The sequence below is a fragment of the Mastomys coucha genome, unplaced genomic scaffold (genome assembly GCF_008632895.1).
Source record: "Mastomys coucha isolate ucsf_1 unplaced genomic scaffold, UCSF_Mcou_1 pScaffold11, whole genome shotgun sequence".
In the NCBI taxonomy this organism is placed as follows: Eukaryota; Metazoa; Chordata; class Mammalia; order Rodentia; family Muridae; genus Mastomys; species Mastomys coucha.
Genome location: NW_022196893.1, coordinates 14,978,919 through 14,998,125, shown reverse-complemented (window position 1 = coordinate 14,998,125; position 19,207 = coordinate 14,978,919). Strand labels below are relative to the sequence as shown.

At 49.5% G+C, this 19,207-nt stretch overlaps 1 protein-coding gene and 1 non-coding gene across 3 annotated transcripts in view; both read right to left on the bottom strand.

Annotated features, from left to right (window-relative positions):
* Positions 1-1,752: 1,752 nt before the first annotated feature.
* Positions 1,753-19,207, bottom strand: part of Pnpla3 (patatin like phospholipase domain containing 3) — a 21,464-nt gene continuing 4,009 nt past the window's right edge. The window contains exons 3-9 of one of the 2 annotated variants that reach the window (XM_031351317.1): positions 18,002-18,067; positions 16,425-16,634; positions 14,338-14,398; positions 11,653-11,814; positions 10,180-10,312; positions 5,219-5,323; positions 1,753-3,619 (exon numbers count right to left, since the gene is read on the bottom strand). In XM_031351317.1, coding sequence (XP_031207177.1) covers positions 3,529-3,619; positions 5,219-5,323; positions 10,180-10,312; positions 11,653-11,814; positions 14,338-14,398; positions 16,425-16,634; positions 18,002-18,067 — 828 coding nt within the window. In that variant the 3' untranslated portion in view covers positions 1,753-3,528. Of the gene's footprint in view, positions 3,620-5,214; positions 5,324-10,179; positions 10,313-11,652; positions 11,815-14,337; positions 14,399-16,424; positions 16,635-18,001; positions 18,068-19,207 lie in introns of those variants that run through there. The other variant, XM_031351325.1, reaches the window with a different exon arrangement.
* Positions 13,295-13,458, bottom strand: LOC116082856. The gene has a single exon (XR_004115484.1). It is a non-coding gene; the product is annotated as a U1 spliceosomal RNA (small nuclear RNA).

Sequence of the window (19,207 nt, the reverse complement as noted above, 5' to 3'; positions counted from 1 at the left end):
TGAATGGAGCTCACTTGAGTGTTCGGGTGAGGGTGGTTACATAAATAAATCAGACACCTGTGTGTTTGTGTTTTGGTAGTAGAAAGAGCTACTGTGCCTCAAAGAACAATGTAATAAAAGCCACTCATAGCCCTGAACTGCAGTTTGCTGGAGACTTAGGGTTCCTGTCCTCTGACCTGCAGTCAACCTGACACCACTACGCTTGACTGCTGAAGCCTAGCTCCGTTTCCATCCTTTCCCTCAGGGAGACTCCTGACCTTTTTCTCTTTAAGCATCTGCAAAGGTGGGGCCCATGTTCCTGTGAATCTGAGCCTGGCGCCATGCAGGAACTCCTAAGTAATTGCTATGTTCCAATCCAACCCCAATCTAGGGTACCCAACGGCAGTCCTCTGCTACTTTCCTTCCCAAAGACAGACTTTCAAAACAGAGAGGGCTGGACAAGGGCAGCCTGGTCTACACAGAGAGTTCCAGGACAGCCAGGGCTACACAGAGAGATCCTATCTCAAGCAAACAAACAAAAGAGCCCTAAGGACCCAGAGTCATTCTCCCATCATCACATACATCTGTTAATGCCAGTAGCCGGAAATAGGACCACTGTGACAATTTTTGAGACAAATTTTAAGTAAGCTCTATTAAATAATGGCCAGGACAATGGACACTATTCTAGGTCCAGAATTCCCAGGCTATGGCACCAAATTGTTTACAAAGGCAAAGCTCATAAGGCTACTTTCTGCCTTCATCCATTGGAGGCAAGCATCCATTCTGATATACTTCCTGCCTACATACCTCTTGCCTATATGTGATCAACACATCCTGTGCAGTTGGGGCTACCAAGCTTGTCTGCAGAAGTTATCTTACGTGGACAACAGCCTCCAGCAGTCCAGGAAGTCATCTGTCCTGGGGCAAGTGGGACTTACAGGTTAGAGGCTTTTTTTGCTTGTTTTTATAGGGTCTCTCAAGCACAGTGATCTAAACTTAAAACATAACTTGAGCCCTCACCTGTTCTCCCTGTTAGATTATTAAAAAGCTGCTGTAGAGGGAAAGAAGACAGAAAGAGGGAGCCTTGGTCTGAGGTAGGATTATTAACTAATGAGGGAGCCTTCCGTCACCCACATATACAGGTGGTCAAATGGCTACAGGAGAAGAAGCCCCTTATAGAGGTAAATGACTTCCTAGTCCACAAGGGGAAGCTGGGAAGTGGACTCCTTCATCAGAAACTATCCCTGCCCTACCCTGTTGTTGGCATTACACTGCGGACAACTGAAGCCTTGAACACTTTGACGACCATCCAAGCCATTGTCCAGGTTATCCCACTGTGTTGGATGCCCTTCCTAGGTGTGCCACCTGAGCGCTCCTGTAGTCTTCGAGGCTGGCCTCACTGGCCTCACCTGTGGCCAGAGTCACACGCACCCAGCCCTTTGTCACAGTTATTTGCTCCAGAATTTCCCTCAGTGTGTTCTGGAGACCGTACCTTCGTTCTTTCCCAGTGCTTCCTAACAGTGCACATTGCAGGCTGGTGTGGTGGTGTGTGAACATGGCACTGGGAAGGCTGAGGCAGGAGAATGGAAAAGTTCAGGTGAGTTCGAGTTGCATAGTTCCAGACCAGCCTGGGCTATGCAGCATCAACCCAGGCCTGTATTTTGCTGTGTGGGGGACATCCAGCCTGCATGACTACAGGGGAGGACACAAACTTAGAGAGGAAGCTGTCCCGCAGGCCCTTTTAGTTGTAGGAGGGGCCAAAGAGACAAAGAATACATTTTTTAAAAATCACATTTATTTATTTTTTGTCCCCACATTTATTATGGACCCTTTTCCCTTAAACAGTTATGGTTATTTTTGTATCCATTCAAACCTTCAGCTAGTCTGCTAATTTGCATAGTCATTTGCATAAACACACCCACACCTGCTTTTAAACCAGCTTTGCTAAAGGCTTACATTACAAGTCAAGACATTTCTCCCTGCTGGTCACTGTCTGACACCGGGTGTTCTGAGAATGCAGGGACTCCAAACCAGTGGGAGTTTTGTCTGATAGGGTGACAGGAATATTCTCTACTGATGAGAAACTTCCAGAAAGGGGCAGCTCAAAGCAAGGCAAAAGTTTCTGCTATTTTTTTGTTTGTTTGTTTGTCTTTTTGAGGCAGGGCCTCATTTAGCCAAAGCTGACCTCCAACTCCCTAAGTAGTCGAGGATGACCTTGAACTTCTGATCCTCTTGCTTAAATGTTGGGATTACAGGCATATGTCACTGCCTGTCACTCCACAGTTTATATGGTGCTGAGATTGAACTCTGGGCTTCGCTCATGCTAGAGAAGGCCTCTAACAACTGAGCTGCACCCCAGCTCCTGGTTCTTTTCTTTCCTTGGGACAGTCTTACAGTAGCCTAGACACTTTGCCTCTGGAACCACATTCTCTCCCCCAGAGGCCCTCTCTATCCAGTCAGGATCAACCCTGCTGAGATTATGTGATTCCTCCCGAAGCGCTTGCATGAACCTGGAGCTCACTCACTAGGAATCTAGGAGACTCAGGCATGGGAGACGCACACCTTCACTGTCAGCGCTCAGCAGTGTGGGCAGCACCTTGTTTGTTTGTCTGCTTGCTTATTTATGTTCTAATCTAATGTCTGAATTACACGAAACACACACCACACCCACAGCTGTATAGTACACCTGAGAAAAGTGGGCACTTATCCCCATTAAGGCTGGTGCAGTAGATGGGGAAGGAGAGAGGTGGTAATGGCTGATGACGATACAAAGATTAGGAAAAGAAGAAAGTGAGCAAGCTGAGGCTGAGGAGGCAGAGGTCCTCTGCGCTCCCTACCTATGTTGTTCCATCCCTACATACAAGAGATTTTATTTTAAGGTTAATTCTAGTCACACGTCACTGATCATACATATAGTTCACCATACATTCCCTGGTGTGTTTATATAAAATGCTTTTAGTAAGAGCCAAAGGCGTAATAAGTTATCCGACGGGCCCTTTTTAGAGACAGCCACAGTCCATCCTATCACACTTCCTGAAAAATTTTCCTTCCGAGATTGCATGAGATTGCCTAGTTTGGATTCCTGTTTCCAAACATGGATGCCCTTGGGGTCCCCATTGATTCACAGGCTAAGAGACAGTTTGACCTTGCTCTCTGCACTAGCTCTCAAGCACCAGCCTTCACCCAGACCAAAAGTAGCTTTCTAAACACCAAATTATTGTCTTTGGTTTCTATGAACTACTAATTTAGCCCAGATCCCGTGATCCTGCGGTCACAGGCAATGAGGTTACCACAGAGCACCAAGGGGCAGCTTCACAGGCTCAGCTCCTGGAGAGAAACTTCCTAGCTGCCTCCAGAAGTAACCAAACCCTTCCCAGAGGGAAACAGAGAGTATAGCATCCCTCACCCACCCATCATCTAGACACGGTTGCTCCAGATAAAGGTCAAGCTGGACGTGGGGTGGAAGGCAGGGTGCCCTCAGCTTTGGCCCCTCCTGGACCATCCACAGAGAGAATGTCCAAGTTCACTGGAAGCATGGAGACCAGCAATTTACAAACCAGCAGAGTTGCCTTGAAGTTTGTGGAGAGGTGGGTGATGTCCATGCCTGAGTGTTTGACGGTCATCCTTGGATGCTCGGGATCTGAAAGGAAAAAAGGATGTAAGATTGCAGGCCCTTCCCAAGGCTCTCGGGTCGTCAGTATTGTAAGGATGTGATTGATGTCAGAATCCAGACCCTGCTCAGGTCTCCTCACAGAAACAGACTCGTAAGATTTTCCCTGAGAAGTGAGTCTGCGTCAAAGGGGCTACATCCTGTTCCCCACCCCTTCCCTGCCTCCAGCCTGGCTGTAGGCTCTTGCTGTCAACCCCCCTCAGCCTTAAAAGGTCTAAAGAGAGATTCCCTCCTCTGCGGTGTGGGGTTAGAATCTCTCTTCAAACACTCCACCATGAGTCTATCTCTGGTGCTGGGGCCTGAGTTCCCTGGTAGCCCTCACTATGTTGCTACCCTTCTGTCTTGTCTATCCACGGCATTAAAAACTCCTCCAATAAACTTAATATACTCCTTACTCCCCCAGTAATTTCTCTCAGAGTTCTCTAGAATTCCATACTTCACTCAAAACCTAACATGTCTGTAGAGAGAATATGTTGTAGATTGTATGGATGTATCACCTGTCACTTAAAAAAAAAAAAAAAAAAAACATGGCCTATAGGAAAAGGTAGAATAGAAAGTAGGACATCCAGGAGGTACAAAGAATTATGGGATAGAGCCAGAGCTAGAGATTTATCCGGAAAGATGTGAAGAGATGGACTCCTGGTAGCTGAGCACAGGTCACCAGCCATGTGGCGGGATAGAGGTTAAAATTAATGGGTTATCTTAAGTTATATCTAGTCTGAGAAGAGCCTACCTATACAGCCAAGGTATCTGTAAGTATCTTTTGAGTCTGAGTCATGTTTCTGGGAGCCTGGGACTGGGAGGAAGAACCGGCAGTAACTTCTACAGATACAGAGAGTGTGGGGCCAAACCGAGTCCACCATCACATGACTGGTCGCTGAAGAGGTGCAGCCCAGAGCCACAGTTTCCTCCTGCTTCCAGTGCTGAGGTGACAGTCTTGTCCCCCAAGGCCTTCTCCACCACCTGAACACCCACAGCTTCACCCACCAACAAGCCCTCACCTGGACCATGGGTCCCATCCACAGCAACGTGCTCCTTGTCACCCGCTTGACACCGAGTCAGACATTGCTAGAATGTTCACATGTAGCCAGAGCACAAAACCTTGTAGTTGTTCTGGCAGGAGAGGCATGCTCACGAGGCAGCTGTGCCCTCCCTATGGCTCTCAGCCCTTTGGTACTGTGGAAGCCAAGGAATTGGGATTTCCCCAGGAATCTCAGGCTAGGGAGGGAAAGTAGGAACTTTGCAGGAGAGACTGGAGCCCAGACAATGGTAGGCAGGCTACCACACCCTGATTAAGACTGTTTATGTGCATCTCTATTTAAACCTAAACCTTCTGTTGGTATCCTAAAGATTAACGGGGGAGGGGGCTCGGCTTGAACCTCGTTACTTTCGAATAAATCTGCTTTCTCTGCTACTGGTTTCTTTAGTCGGCAAGCTGGGGACAGGTAGCTGAGCCTGGCTTGTTAGGGCTGTCACAACCCAAGCTCTGACCCTAAGAGCTCTGGGAACAACAGGTCTAAAGAGAGATTCCCTCCATCTGGCTCACATATGCTGGGTCAAAGTATTTACCTGGTAGAGGGGAGCAGGCACGTCGTCATCCGGGCACAAACCTGGGATGTCGCCCACTGTAGCCACTGGATATCATCCTGGATATCAGGGAGCCACATCACCAGCCTGTGAGAAGGAAGCCAAGGACGCCATTGGTGGCTGACAGGTGATTCCAGTAGGCTCCTCCCAGGGACTTAGCCACAGAGACCTAGCAACAGCTCAGGTCATCGCCCACTTCCATTGCTACCATCCACGGGTGTGTGTGTGTTTGTGGGGGGGTGTGGATGATCTGGTAGCTCGTAAGAGGACTGTTGCCCCAGCCCCCCTTCTCTCTCTCTCCCCCTCTTTCTCACTTTCTTTCTCTCTCTGTTCCCACATGTTCCTGGCCAGCCTCCCTTTCTCTCTTTCTGTCCTTCTCTGGCTGGCTCCCCCTCCCTAGGCCCACAATAGACCTCCCTTATACCAGCTCTGTCGCATGGTGGGATTTCTCAGGGAAACACCTTGGTATGAGGCCCTCCAGGTGTCCCCTTAACCCCGCATTATATTTCATAACAGACACCATACTCCACAAACACACACGCACATATAGGTACATGTGCACAAATATCACATGCACACATGGGTTCACTGTAAGATATACACTAAAGATTAAACCAGCCGGCAGTGATGGTGCACACCTTTAATCCCAGCACTTGGGAGGCAGCGGCAGGCAGATTTCTGAGCTTGAGGACAGCCTAGTCTACAGAGTGAGTTCCAGGACAGCCAGGGCCACACAGGGAAACCCTGTCTCAAAAAACCAAAAAAAAAAAAAAAATAATAATAATAATAATAATAATAATTTTCTAAAAAGCAGTCCCAACAGTGACCTTCATCTGAGTGAGCTGCCTGCATCACCTCTAATGGCTATCTGATACCTTCCCTAAGGCATATTTGGGATATCAGGACAAAAGCAAACCTTTGAAGACCTCTAAAGCACACGGGCCATTTAAGGTTCCAGAAAGCTCCTGGAAATGAAGTGGAAAGGTAGGAACTTGGGGTGAGTCTACCTAATTTCTCAAAGGTTGAGGGCAAGCGCTAGCTGAGGCCTATGCTCTCCCTAGAAGGCAGTTGTGCACAGCCACTAGGAAGCCAACTGGAGCATCATGGGGGCCAAAACTATCTGTAGACTCTGACAAGAGGTAAGCTGCTGCTAAGACCCTCCCCAGAGCCGGAATCTGATTCCAGAGGGGTGTAGACTGGAGGTTTGGGGACACAGGTAAGATGGTATGAGCCAAGAGACACCCCCCTTCTCTCCTGACCAGGAGCCCATGCTTGCAAAAGCCCATACAACACACTGGACAAAGTCAGCTCCCAGTTCTAGATTCCAAAGTAAACCCTGGGCCTAAGACCCACGTACAAGGCCCTAAAGTTACCAAATAACCATCACTTCACATCTCCCCTCCCCCAACCCCCAGCAGCCTCTACTGGAGCCCAGCCTGGCAACTTCCACAACTTCACTGACCCCTTTCTGTGACGTTGGTGAACCCACCCAGAGCTGCCCCAATAAACCTGCCTTTTTACAGTAACTTCGACTTAATTCAATGTATTACGTCGGTGTAGAAGCTGTTCAAGGGGGACACTGGATCCGTAAAGCTGCCCCAGGATTTTGATGAAGAAACTAAAGGCTGGGCCTGTGCAACACCCTAAGATACAAATGAGGGGGGCAAGCAAGTATGTGAGCAGACCCACACGATGGGTAGGCTTGCCATGGGAGCAGAGTGAGGAGAAGCAGGGAGACAGGCCTGGCTTCTTTCTTTCTTTTCACACAGTCTCTCTTGACAAGCTGACCTAGACCTCCTGGTTGGTTTTTTTTCTCCCTCAGCTTCCTAAGCAGCTGAGCTGGCTGCAAGTATGAACTGCTGACCTGGCTAAGAGATTCCATAGCCTCAGCCAGAAGGGGTGGGAGCCAGACACTGCAAAGCACTGGTGACACAGTCAGACTTGGCCTTGTATTCAAGCCTCCAGGGGGGACAGGGAGGAAGTACCTTCCCCCCTACCCACCAGGGAGACCTGCTTCCTACGAATCAGCATGACTCCCTGCCTGGGAGCTATGCTGATGCCCCTCATATAAGAACATAAGTGGATGGGGGTGTGTGAATCATACCTTACACCCTGCATGCATGGGAGAGGTCTGATTTGAGTTTAAGGTCAGTCTTGTCTACACAGTAAGGTCTAGGCCAGCTTGGGCTACAGAGTTAGAACTCTGTCGCAGAAGTACAGGCACAGGAGGTGGAGAGATGGTTCACAAGGTAGTGATGCTTTCTGCCCTGTCTGACAACTTGAGTCTGACCTTCAGGGCTCAGACGATGGAAGGGGAAAACCCGACTTCTTCTGAGAGTTGTCCTCTGACCTCCACACAGAGGCTGTGGTCCTGCTAGAGCTGGAAGAGGCCAGGGCACTCATCTAAGGAAGGTGCTACAGCTCTACCACCCTGACACTAGGAGGCTGAAGCAGGAGGAGCTAGAATTCAAGGCCAGCCTGTTTGTTCTCACAACAGTGAGACCCTGTGTTAACACACACACACACACACACACACACACACACATGCATACACACAGACACAAAATCAATCAATACATAGATACAAAAATCAATCAATCAATCAGTCAATGCAAACAGACATAAATAAAAGTAAAAATACCCCTCAACATATAGGCACACCCACTTCCACAGACACACCCCCAATACCCTTCTCCCTGCACCCACAAAGCAAGCTGAGAATGCTCAAGTAAAGGAACCGGAGGGAAGGACAGGTCAGAGCAGAGCACTTCACACCTGCTGGACAGGTCAGAGCAGAGCACTTCACGCCTGCTGTTAAGGTTAAAACCCAGAGGGTGGAACTGGAAGGTAAACCTGAGAAGATGTCAGATTGGAGGCAAGAAGCCAAAGGACTGAAAAGAGAAGGTTCCCTGACAGGCAGCGAAGGTGCATGTCTTTAATCCCAGCACTCAGAAGCCAGAACCAGATAGATCTCTGTGAGTCTGAGGCCGGCCTAGTCTACAGCCCGGTCTACAGAGTTCCAGGCAAAGCATCTCTCGAGAGTCTCAGGGAGAGTGGAGAAACAGCCACAGGAAAAAAGAAACTACAGCCATAATTACAGAAGGTCATGTCCCCAAACCAGGAGAAACCAGGAGAGAGAGGGCCTTTGGCTGAGAAAGCTGCAGTCTGTGGAAAGAAAGACTGGCCGAGGAGGGGCAGAAAGACCAAGAACCTACAGGCCCCATCGGTGGAGAACAGTTGGAAGTCATGACTAATTGCACGGAGCCCCATAGGCTCTCAGAGGAAGGCTCCGCCGCTTCAGAAAAACAAGGGGGAATGCCAAGAAAAAGAGACAGGATCCAAAGAAATGGAAGGGCAGGGCTGGGTCCTCTCCCTGAGGCATGGACCCAGATTGGACACAATAAGGACACCAGGAGAAGTCCAGGGCAAATGGCACATCCAGAACCTCTAGATAACACACCCACTCTTTTGTTCCCCTCCTTTATCTCTCTCTCCCTCTCTCTCCCCCCCTCCTCTCCCTTCCTCTGTTTTTTCTCTCCTTCCTTCCTTTCCTTCTTCTTCCCTTCTTCTCTCTCCTCCTTTCTCTCCCTCTCCTTCCCTTCCTCTCTCTCCTCCCCTTCCTTCCCTCCTCTCCCCCTCTCTCCTTCCCTCCCTCCCCTCCCCCCCCTTCTCCCTCCATCTCTGCCTCTCCTCCTTTCCCTTCTCCCTCTCTTCCCCTCTCCCCTCCCTCCCTCTCTCATTCCCTTTCCCCCTCTCCTTTCCTCTCTCTTTCCCCCTTTCCCTCTCTTCTTTCCTCTCTCTCTCTCCTCCCCTTCCTTCCCTCCTCTCCCCCTCTCTTCTCCCTCCCTCTCTGCCTCTTCCCTTTTTCCTTCTCCCTCTCTTCCCCTCTCCCCTTCCCTCCCTCTCTCTTTCCCTTTCCCCCTCTCCTTTCCTTTCTCTCTTCCCCCCTTTCCCTCTCTTCTTTCCTATCTCTCTCCTTCCCTCCCTCCTCCTTCCTAATGGTAACATAGGGATTGAACCATGCTAACTATGCACTCAACCACTGAGCTACATTCCCTGGACACATTTTGGTTATGAGACATGGTCTCTATCCATAGCCCAAGCTTGGCTTGACTACTTCTGTGGCCCAGTATAGTTTTGAATTCCTGACTCTTCTGCCTCAGCCTCTATCCAGAGCGCTGGGACTGCAGGTGGGCGCCACCACACCCGGTGTAAACGGCTGAAGCATTCTGAGCATTGGCGTGATGCTCAAAACATTTCTGAGATGTTTACCTGTTTGACCTTGCTTAACTGGTAAGCCTATGAAAATACCCAGAATTCCAGAGTGGTGACAACCAAACCAAACGCTCAGAAGTTTCCAACAAGAGAAGCCAACTTGAAAACAAATCCCCACTGCTAACTGGACATGTGAGCACAGTTTCTACAAAGAAAAGCTGAAGCCCAGAGAGGCACCTTCATTAGTCCAGGGCCACACAGCTGTGGAAGGGATGCAGCCAGATGTTGGACCTGCTGTGCTGTTTGAGAGGGAGCCTGTTCCCAAGTCCCTGGACCACCTCACTGCCAACTCTGACTCGCAACCATGGCCAGAGGGAAATGGGCCTCTCAGCTCAGTATTGTGATTCTAACCACAGGCCCAAGGGACAGCAGGGACCTGTTTCCAGGCCTGCCCTTCTAATTCACCAGCTCGGTTGCTATAGAGTAGTGGCGTCTAGCTCTCATTTTCCCCAGGAGATCATGAATGGCTGGGACCAGATGCTGGTTAAAAGCCATAGAGCTAGCTCTATGAGTCTCCAGATGGCTTCAGAGCACACACCATGCTGCAAATAGCCATGGCTCAAGGAAAGAGGCCCTTCTCCCAGGGGCTCCATCTTGTGACATACAGCCAGCCGGGGCTGAAGCCACTATCAGCTCACTGAATTATCACACCATGCCTCGACACTCACCTGTGGACTGCAGCAATGGCCGACTCGACGGGCAGAGTGCAGGGCAGCATGATGTAGGACAGGATCCTGATGGGCAGGAGATTGCAGACTTTGTTCAGGTAGCCCCCCCTGTCCTTAATAGCTTCACTCAAAGCTGAGAGAGAGAGAGAGAAAGAGAGAGAGAGAGAGAAAGAGAGAGAGAGAGAGAAAGAGAGAGAGAGAGAGAGAGAGAGAGGCAATTTGGAACCACAACTCTGAATGGCTCCTGAGAATCCCAGGATTCAAGCCCCTCTGACAGGGCTCAGACTGGCTCTGAAGTACAGGAAGTCTGGAGTCAGAGGGCAGGCAGCTGCTCAAATGGCACACACTGGGGCTTGTGAGCTGTTTCTCTCACAGTGACGGTGATGAGATCCAACTCAAGCCGGGTGTGGTGGTTCTAATCCCAGCACTTGGGAACCTTGCGCAGGTGTGAGTGAGCTACACAGTGAGACTCCCTCTCCCTCCCCCACCCCCTTCCCACTCCTGGCACGTGTTTAAGGCTTCAGTCTATGACTCTTCCATGTTTCCAGATAAGTTTGAGGGAGCACAACAGCTTCCCTGACAACACCCCCGCCCCTCAGCTGGCTCGCTCTCCCCCTGATGACCTCCTGATACCTCCCACTGAACAGCTACTGCCTGGAGGGCAGACACTGGGTTCCATTCATGGCCGAGCCTATCCTGGGCCAAGCAGGAAGCTGGTTTGTGGACTAGTCTGTCTGACTTGGTGGATCAGACCAACTGTCACAGCGTTACCCAGGCACTTCTATAAACAACAAACACGGAGGCCACATCCTCCTTGAATGCTGGAAGGCCAAGTGGTAAGGTGCCAGCAATCACTGGTGTCTGGTGGAGTCCCAGGTCAGATTGCACCTCTGTGGGCTGAAGGACTGGAGGATATCTATTGACCCTCTTTTTTTCTTTCTTTTTTTCTTTTTTCAAGACAGAGTTTCTCTATGTAGCTCTAGCTGTCCTGGAACTCATTCTGTAGAGCAGGCTGTCCTCGAACTCAGAAATCCGCCTGCCTCTGCCTCCCAAGTGCTGGGATTAAAGGTGTGAGGTACTACCACCTGGCTGGGTTGGCCCTCTTTATGGCATCAATCTCACGTGGAAGGCCTTGCCCTCAGGAGTTGTTCCAGTGCTTGCCTTCCAAATCCATCCCCTTGGGGGCTTGGATTTCAGTATGAGAATTATTTTTGTTCTTGAGATAGGATTTCATGTAGCCCAGGCTGACCAGAATTCACGATGTAGCTAAGGCTTGCCTTGGACTGGCTTCACCTCCTAACGATAACCCCCCATTCTGCTGTCAGCGCAGGAATTTTGAGGGACACAGGCATTCAGAACATTTAGAATCTACTCGACAGTCAATGAGATAAAATACATCACAAACAGCAGGCGGCCCAGTCCCTTGCACTGGCTGGCATGCCCTGGTCTCATCCCGCCCCAGAACAGCAGTACCTGTGCTCAGCTTGGGGGACAGCATCTCCCAGATGTTCTCATCTGTAAGGCATAGGCTGACTGGCACCTTGTCACTCACAAGTTTGCCATTTTCCAAGCAGGCTTCTGGCGTCATCTCCTCCTGCGACACACTCAGGCTGCGCTGGGGCCCATTACAGATGCCTGCAGAAAACACGGAGATACCCACTAAGGAAAGGATAGATGGGAGACAATCATCATCTACCGGCCCCACTGCACCCCTGGCAGCAGGGAAGGGAAGCCATTACTATAATCCCATGCAGGTGTGGGTTGAGGGTTTTTTTTTTTTAATTTTTATTAATTTATTTATTATATGAAAATACACTATAACTGTCTTCAGATGCACCAGAAGAGGGCGTCAGATCTCATTATGGATGGTTGTGAGCCACCATGTGATTACTGGGATTTGAACTCAGGACCTTCGGAAGAGCAGTCATTTGCTCTTAACCTCTGAGCCATCTCTCCAGCCCGGGTTAAGGGTTTAATCTTGGACACCAGGGAGGGCTCTGTCAAGTGATGGCCGTATGACTTTGAACAAGCGTCTGTGCTTGCGACTCCTCAGCAGAACAGAGAGGAGTGTGGTGTGCGCAGTCAGGCAGACGGGAGTGTGGTTTGTGCGCCCGGCTCACCCCCTCAATCCCTAGCTGTGTGGAATTCTCTCTGCAATTCTTCATAAGCTTTAAAGTAAAATACTACAGTGAACAAATAACTCTCCTCTCGCAGGATGAGCACAGATTCCAGGCCCTGAACAGCAGCGGCAGTCAGTGGCCAATCAACAGGTACCAGAATCACCAGGTCTACTTGTGTGGTGGTTTGAATAGGAACGGCCCCCATAGACTCAGGTGTTTGATTCCTATGGTGTGGCCTCGTTAGAGTTTGTGTGGTCTTGTTGGAGTGGGTGTGGCCTCGTTGGAGTAGGTGTGGCCTATGGGAAGTATGTCACTGTGGAGGTGGGCCTTGATTGAGGTCATGTGCTCAACCAGTGCCCAGTGTGACAGAGTCTTTCCTTGTTGCCTGCCGATCCAGGCATAATCTCTCAGCTCTACTGCCAGCATCACGTCTGCCCGGACAGCGGCCATGCTTCTTGCTGTGATACAGTGGACTAAACCTAAACTAAACTGTAAGCAAAAAAGTAAACGTTTTCCTTCATGAGACTTGTGATGGCCACGGTGCCTCTTCACAGCAGTAAAGCCCCACATAGGACAGCTGTCAGCTCAGGAGCCACAAGCACGGACGCTGGCTTGTTGAAAGTCACACAGCCATTGCTTGGCAGAGCCCGCTCTGGTGTCCAGGATAAAACCCTCTGTCACATGGCTGTCAAGTGCTGAGAGGCAGGCAGAGCCCCATCCAATTCCGCCTGTCTTCCTCTCTTTGACTCTGTCTTTCTTCTTCTCTGTGCTTTTTGCTTCTTCCCTTTGAGCCAAGGTCTCACCATGCAGCTCAGACTGGCTCACGGCTGCAGAGGCTCTCGCCACGGCCCTGTGGTAGCCTGCTTCAGCATACAGGGATGCTTTCTGTAAGGAACGCACATCTGTCCTGACAAAAGGGTCCTTCCTCTCTGTCTCCATAATGTGCTTCTAAGCCGTACATGCTGGGCAAATGTTCTACCAATCTTTTTTTTTTTCAGGGGAGAGCGAGAACGCAGTCCCCCACTACCACAAATTATGCCGTCGAGTTTCCCACATTTGGGGAAATCACAGGAGTCAGCACATCCGGAGTGCAATGGATAAGCCTCGCCCTGGGAAAACCACCTTCGTGATCATGGTAGCTCCCCTGCCAGCTAAGTATCTACCAATATTTTTGCTCTTCCCCTTTCCCTCTTTTTCTTCTCTTCCTTTTTTTTTCCTGATAGGCCTAAGGACTGAACCCAGGCCCTTCCATATACTAGGCATGCACAGTAGCACTACCACTGAGCTATATCCCTAGCTGTATATGTATATGTACGTATACATATATGTACATATATGCACACACATATAAAACACACACACATATATGTATATATATATATATATGTTTCACACACATACACACACACACATACACACACACACCACTGGTTTTCAGCTCTCTTGGCAACCAAGCTAGGCCTTGAACTGCAATCCTCCTGCCTCAGCCTCCCGAGTAGCTCAGATGACAGGCCCATGCTACCAAGCCTGGCTTATGGCATGGGTATGTTTCAAGAAGGGCTAGCTTTCCCCACTGTGTAATTATAGGACATGCCTATGTAAACATGACAGTCATGATGTCAGAATGCCATCCCACTGTGTGACTACATATACACAGCCCAACCTGGTCACCCAGGTGAGCTTGGATGACTCAGGGGTCAGGTGCCTGCTGGGAAGAAATCTCGTCCAGTGGGCGGGATCCACATTTGTCTAGGGAGCAGATTTTGACACCTCACCCAGAACCCTGTCAAACAGTCCATTACACTAAGGGCTCGCAAAAGAGCTCAAAGAAAAAGAAACAAGCTGCCTGCAGAGGAGGGGCCCCACAATGCCGTCAGCTCTGCGGCACGATGGCTGCCTCTGCCTTGCTGGCCTCTCCTCCCTAGCCCATCTAGAACATGGACAAAGTTTTCCTATTCCACAGGCCTGAGAAGCAGGTAAACCGAGGCTCTGCGAAGGCCATGAGGCTGGATGACAGTGACCCCCAGCCAGGACCTACCATTCTCCTCGAGGAACCGGAAGGCATCCAGGTACCCTTGAAAGCACAGCTCTCCCATCACCTGCAAGCAAATCAGGCAGGTGAACCACTGGGGCTTGACTGCCATGCCCTCTGAGGACCTAGGACATCCAAGGCTTAGAGGCCCTTCCCCAAGTCTCAGTTCTAGTGTCTCCTCTACCAGCAGGAGCAGTGTTCCATGAGGCCTCGGCCTGGGGCTAAGCCTTGTCACTGTAGTCAACATGGTACTACCCTACTATCCCTGGTCTACCATTGAGCATCATGATTGGCGAGCAACTTGGGTACTGGCGGCCAGGTTTTCTCAACACATGATCACTGCACTAAAAGACCTATCAGAAAAGAGAACCCCGATTGGGGTGGCTCCTTGCCATGGTGCAACTCAGAATCACATCAGAAACCAAAATGAAAAGAGCTCTGAAGTGGGGGCATGGCTCATCAGGGTAGCTCTTGCCCAGAACCCACCAGTGAGGACACAGAGGTGTGGCTCAGCTGTAAGGCCTTATCCTTAAGTGCGGGTTGGGGGCGTGGCTCATTATTCCACCTTTGCCTTGTGTAAGTGAGGCCCCGACTCCCGTCCTTAATACCACAGAAAGAGAAAATCCAAACGTCTGGGGCCTTGCTCCTGTTTCATTTCAAAGTATTTAATGTGTGTTATGTGTGCGTGTGTCCACGTGTGCACATGAAAATCAGGACAATTTGCAGGAAATTATTACTTTCTCTTGCTCTGTGGGTTCCCATGGATGAACTCGGTACTCATGCTTGGCAGCCAGCACATCTTAAGGCCCATGGTTTTTTTGTTTGTGTTTGATTTTGAGGCAGGGTCTGTTTCTGTAGCCTAGCTTAAACTCACGAAGATCTATTTGCTTCTGTCTCCTGAAAGCTGGGATTAAAGGAATGTGCCAGCACACCTTGTTTGTGGGTGTGTTTTTAAGATTTCTTTTTACTTTTTTATATAGGTATTTTCTCTAGGGGGGTGGTTGTTGGTTTTTTTGCTTTGTTTTTTGGGCTTGTTTTGGTTTTTTGGTTTTTGGTTTTGGTTTTTTGAGACAGGGTTTCCTCTGTGTAGCCCTGGCTGTCCTGGAACTAGCTCTGTAGACCAGGCTGGCCTGAACTCACAGAGATCTGCCTGCTTCTGCCTCCTGAGTGCTGGGATTGAAGATGTGCACCACTATTGCCCAGCATGTATAGGTATGTTCACGTATATACAAGAGCTCACAGAAGCCACAGGTATTGGTGTTCGACTTACAAGCAGCTGTGTGCTGGTATGGGTGTTAGGAATCAAATTCAGGTCCTCTATGAGAACAGAGAATGTTCTTCACCTCTAAGCCATCTTTCTAGCTCATTTTTTAAAAACTTTTTAAAACTTTATTTAAGTATTTTATATATGAGTGCTCTGACTACCTGTATGCTTGCATGCAGAAGAGGACATCAGATCCAATTATTGTTGTGAACTGCCCTGTGGTTGCTGGGAATTGAACTCAGGACCTCTAGAAGAATAGCCAGTGTTCTTTTTGTTGTTGTTGTTGTTGTTGCAATAACATGAGGTTTATTGATCCACATATGTGGGGTTACCCACCCTCACCGGGGTGGGGGGGTCAACTAGCCAGTGTTCTTAAGTGCTAAGCCATCTCTCCAGCCCTCAATTTGCTTTGTTTTTGTTTTTGTTTTTTCCTTTTTCTTTCCTTTTCTTTTTTTTTCTTTTTTCCAGACAGGGCTTCTCTGTGTAGCCCTGGCTGTCCTGGAACTCACTCTGCAGACCAGGCTGGCTTTGAACTCAGAAATCCGCCTGCCTCTGCCTCTGCCTCCCAAGTGCTGGGATTAAAGGCGTATGTGCCACCACCGCCCGGCACTACCTCTGACTTCTTAGCCCTGAGTCCCTGGAAGGGGAGTCTGTCCATGTGATCCCTGGTAGAGCCTATGGCCAAGGGGATGATAACCCAGTTTTAGGACAGCAATCTTTTCTGAGTCACCATCATGACATAATTTATTTCTGTGGACTCATGGAGGGACTAACTGGGGTCCCCAGCTACCTAGGGGGGCAGAGAGTGGCACCCCAGCATCTGGCTCACCTTCACATCAGATGGAAAGAGGGCTCTGGTCAGAAGATGGAGGTTCCCAGTGCAGAGGCGGAGGCTGAGGTTGGTGATATTCACGTGAAGGAAGTTGGTGGACTTGACTTTGGGGCATATATCGTGCTCTCCATAGAAAGGGGACACCGTGATAGTGGTTTTGGCATCCAGCACAGGGACATTGTTGCTCACTCCTCCGTCCACGTACCTCTGTGAAGAGGAGGAAACAGAGGATAATGTGCTTAAGTGTCTTACAAGACACTGCAGCCAATATGGTGGTCTGGGAACCACTCTTCCAGGAGCTTCTTTCTGACTTTCAAGGTTACTGTGTGCTCTTGCCAAGGATGCCCCACGCCCCATGCAAAAGTGCCAGGCAAAGACACATAGAGATGAGAGTCCACCCCATGGTGTGCTTCCCACATCCTAATGCCAGGTGGACACCCATAGGTGAGTCCCTATTGTGTGCATAAAGGGGCCATATAAATGAAGGGTGTTATATATACTGGGGATAGTGTGTGATATGAACCCTACGCCAAGGAGACACATGGCCATAGGTTCAAAACCAGACTCCCTTTGGAAGATCTAGGACAAGGTCTTCAATTGAGCCTGTTTTCCAGCAGTACTTTTCTTGTGGGGAGAGGGGGTTACAGGCTGGCCTTGAACTCATGACCCTCCAGCCTCAGTCCCTGATTACTGGGATTACCTGTGGAAGTCACTGTGTCATGACAGAGTCTTATGTGGCTAAGGCTGGCTTTGAACTCTTGACTCGCCTGTCTAGAGGAAAATCTAGGAGTGCATTCTAAGGAGTGTAGGGACATCGCCATAATGCTCCTGGGTCCCTTCCACTTAGTTCTGGAAAGATCACATGCCTACATTATGTCACAAGAAGACTGGGGACCAGTATCAAGAACAAAGATGTGCTTAATTGCCAGGGTTCTTAGCAGCCTAGTTCTGGGCTATTCCCATAAAGAACACACACATGGTACATACACTCAAGCAGATCCTCATATATCAAGAAACTTAAAACAACAACAACAAAAGAAAATGTAGATTGTTTCACTGTTAGGTGTGATGACACTTGTCTTTTAGTCTTAGTACTTAGGCAGCAGAGTCAAGCAGAGGTAAACTCTTGGTGAGTTTAAGGCCAGCCTGGTCTACCTAGAGAGTTCTAGCCAAAGTCACATAGTAAGACCCTGCCTAAAAAATTAAAAAAGAAATAGACAGTTAGCCCATATTCCCATGAAAATCAACTACCAAACAAGGAGTAATTTAATTCCTAAGCATCTTATACTTTAATTAGGCCATCAGGAGGCTCCCTAGGGTGCTAATAGCAGATTAAGGGAGCCAGGCCAATGCAGCCAACAGACAGCAGGTAGGAGGTGGAGGAAACTCCAGGGGGGCCTGGGGTGGGGGGAGTCTGTGGATCAGTCTGCTGGGAAGGCCTACCTAGCATGGTTTCTGTCCTCACGACTGAAGATCCCAGCTCTGCAGTGAGATGCAGTCATGGGAGCCAGAGCCCAGCTCACTACAAATGGGGGCCTCAAACACTCAGCTGCCCAATGACCCCCAACACTTACCTCACCTCGGAAGGAAGGAGGGATTAGGCCGGAGATGAGAGGAATGAAAGTGGAACACACGAGGGCCTGTGAGAAAAAAGGATTAGACAGTCAACAGGGCACAGAGCTTCCCAAGTGAGCAGCGCAAGTGAGATGCTTTCTACACACAGCAGGGTTTTTTTTTTTGGGGGGGGGGTTGTTGTTGTTTGGTTGTTTTTCCGAAGACAGGGTTTCTCCTTGAAGCTCTGGTTATCCCAGAACACGCTCTATAGGCCAGGCTGGCCCCCATCTCACAGAGATCCACCTGCCTCTGCCTCCTGAATTTTTTGTTTGTTTTTTAAATATTTATTTATTTGTATACGAGTACACTGCAGCTGTCTTCACATACACACCAGAAGAGTGAATCAGATCCCATTACAGAGGGTTGTGAACCACCATGTGGTTGCTGGGAATTGAACTCAGGACCTCTTGGGAAGAACAGTGAGTGCTCTTAGCCACTGAGCCATCTCTCCAGCCCCTGGGGTCTTTTTTTGTTTTTGTTTTTTGTTTATTGAATACCTGGGTGAATGAATGATACTCACACTTGTATTTGAGGCTCATAGGTCTTAGCAACAATGCCAGGTCCTTAGCTTTACTATTCACATAGTTCAATCTCCTGTCCTTGACCCCCCCAGGCTGACCACACTGTTGACTTGGTGGCATAAGGGGCTGGGATTACACATCTTACCCAGGTGCTACAGGAAGCATGAACCTGGGCCCTCCCTCAGAGCCCATTCTCCTGAAGCCAGTTACAGGCCATATAGAGCAGTGGTTCCCTAGACCACATTGTGAGAATCACTGTTCGGGACAGCACACTGTCCACTGAGAACAGATAGGTGTCCTAAGTTCAGAAGCTACTAGAAATTCAAATGGAGGACCAGACTGCACACGGGGCTGTTGGACACTTGTGCAGCCTTAAGGGAGTCACATTCACTCAAACGCAGTCCTTCATTTAGATCTGGCAATAGAGCCGGGCGGTGATGGCTCACGCCTTTAATCCCAGCACTTGGGAGGCAGAGGCAGGTAGATTTCTGAGTTTGAAGTCAGCCTGGTCTACAGAGTGAGTTCCAGGACAGCTGGGGCTACACAGAGAAACCCTGTCTCAAAAAACCAACCAACCGCCAGGCGGTGGTGGCTCACGCCTTTAATCCCAGCACTTGGGAGGCAGAGGCAGGCAGATTTCTGAGT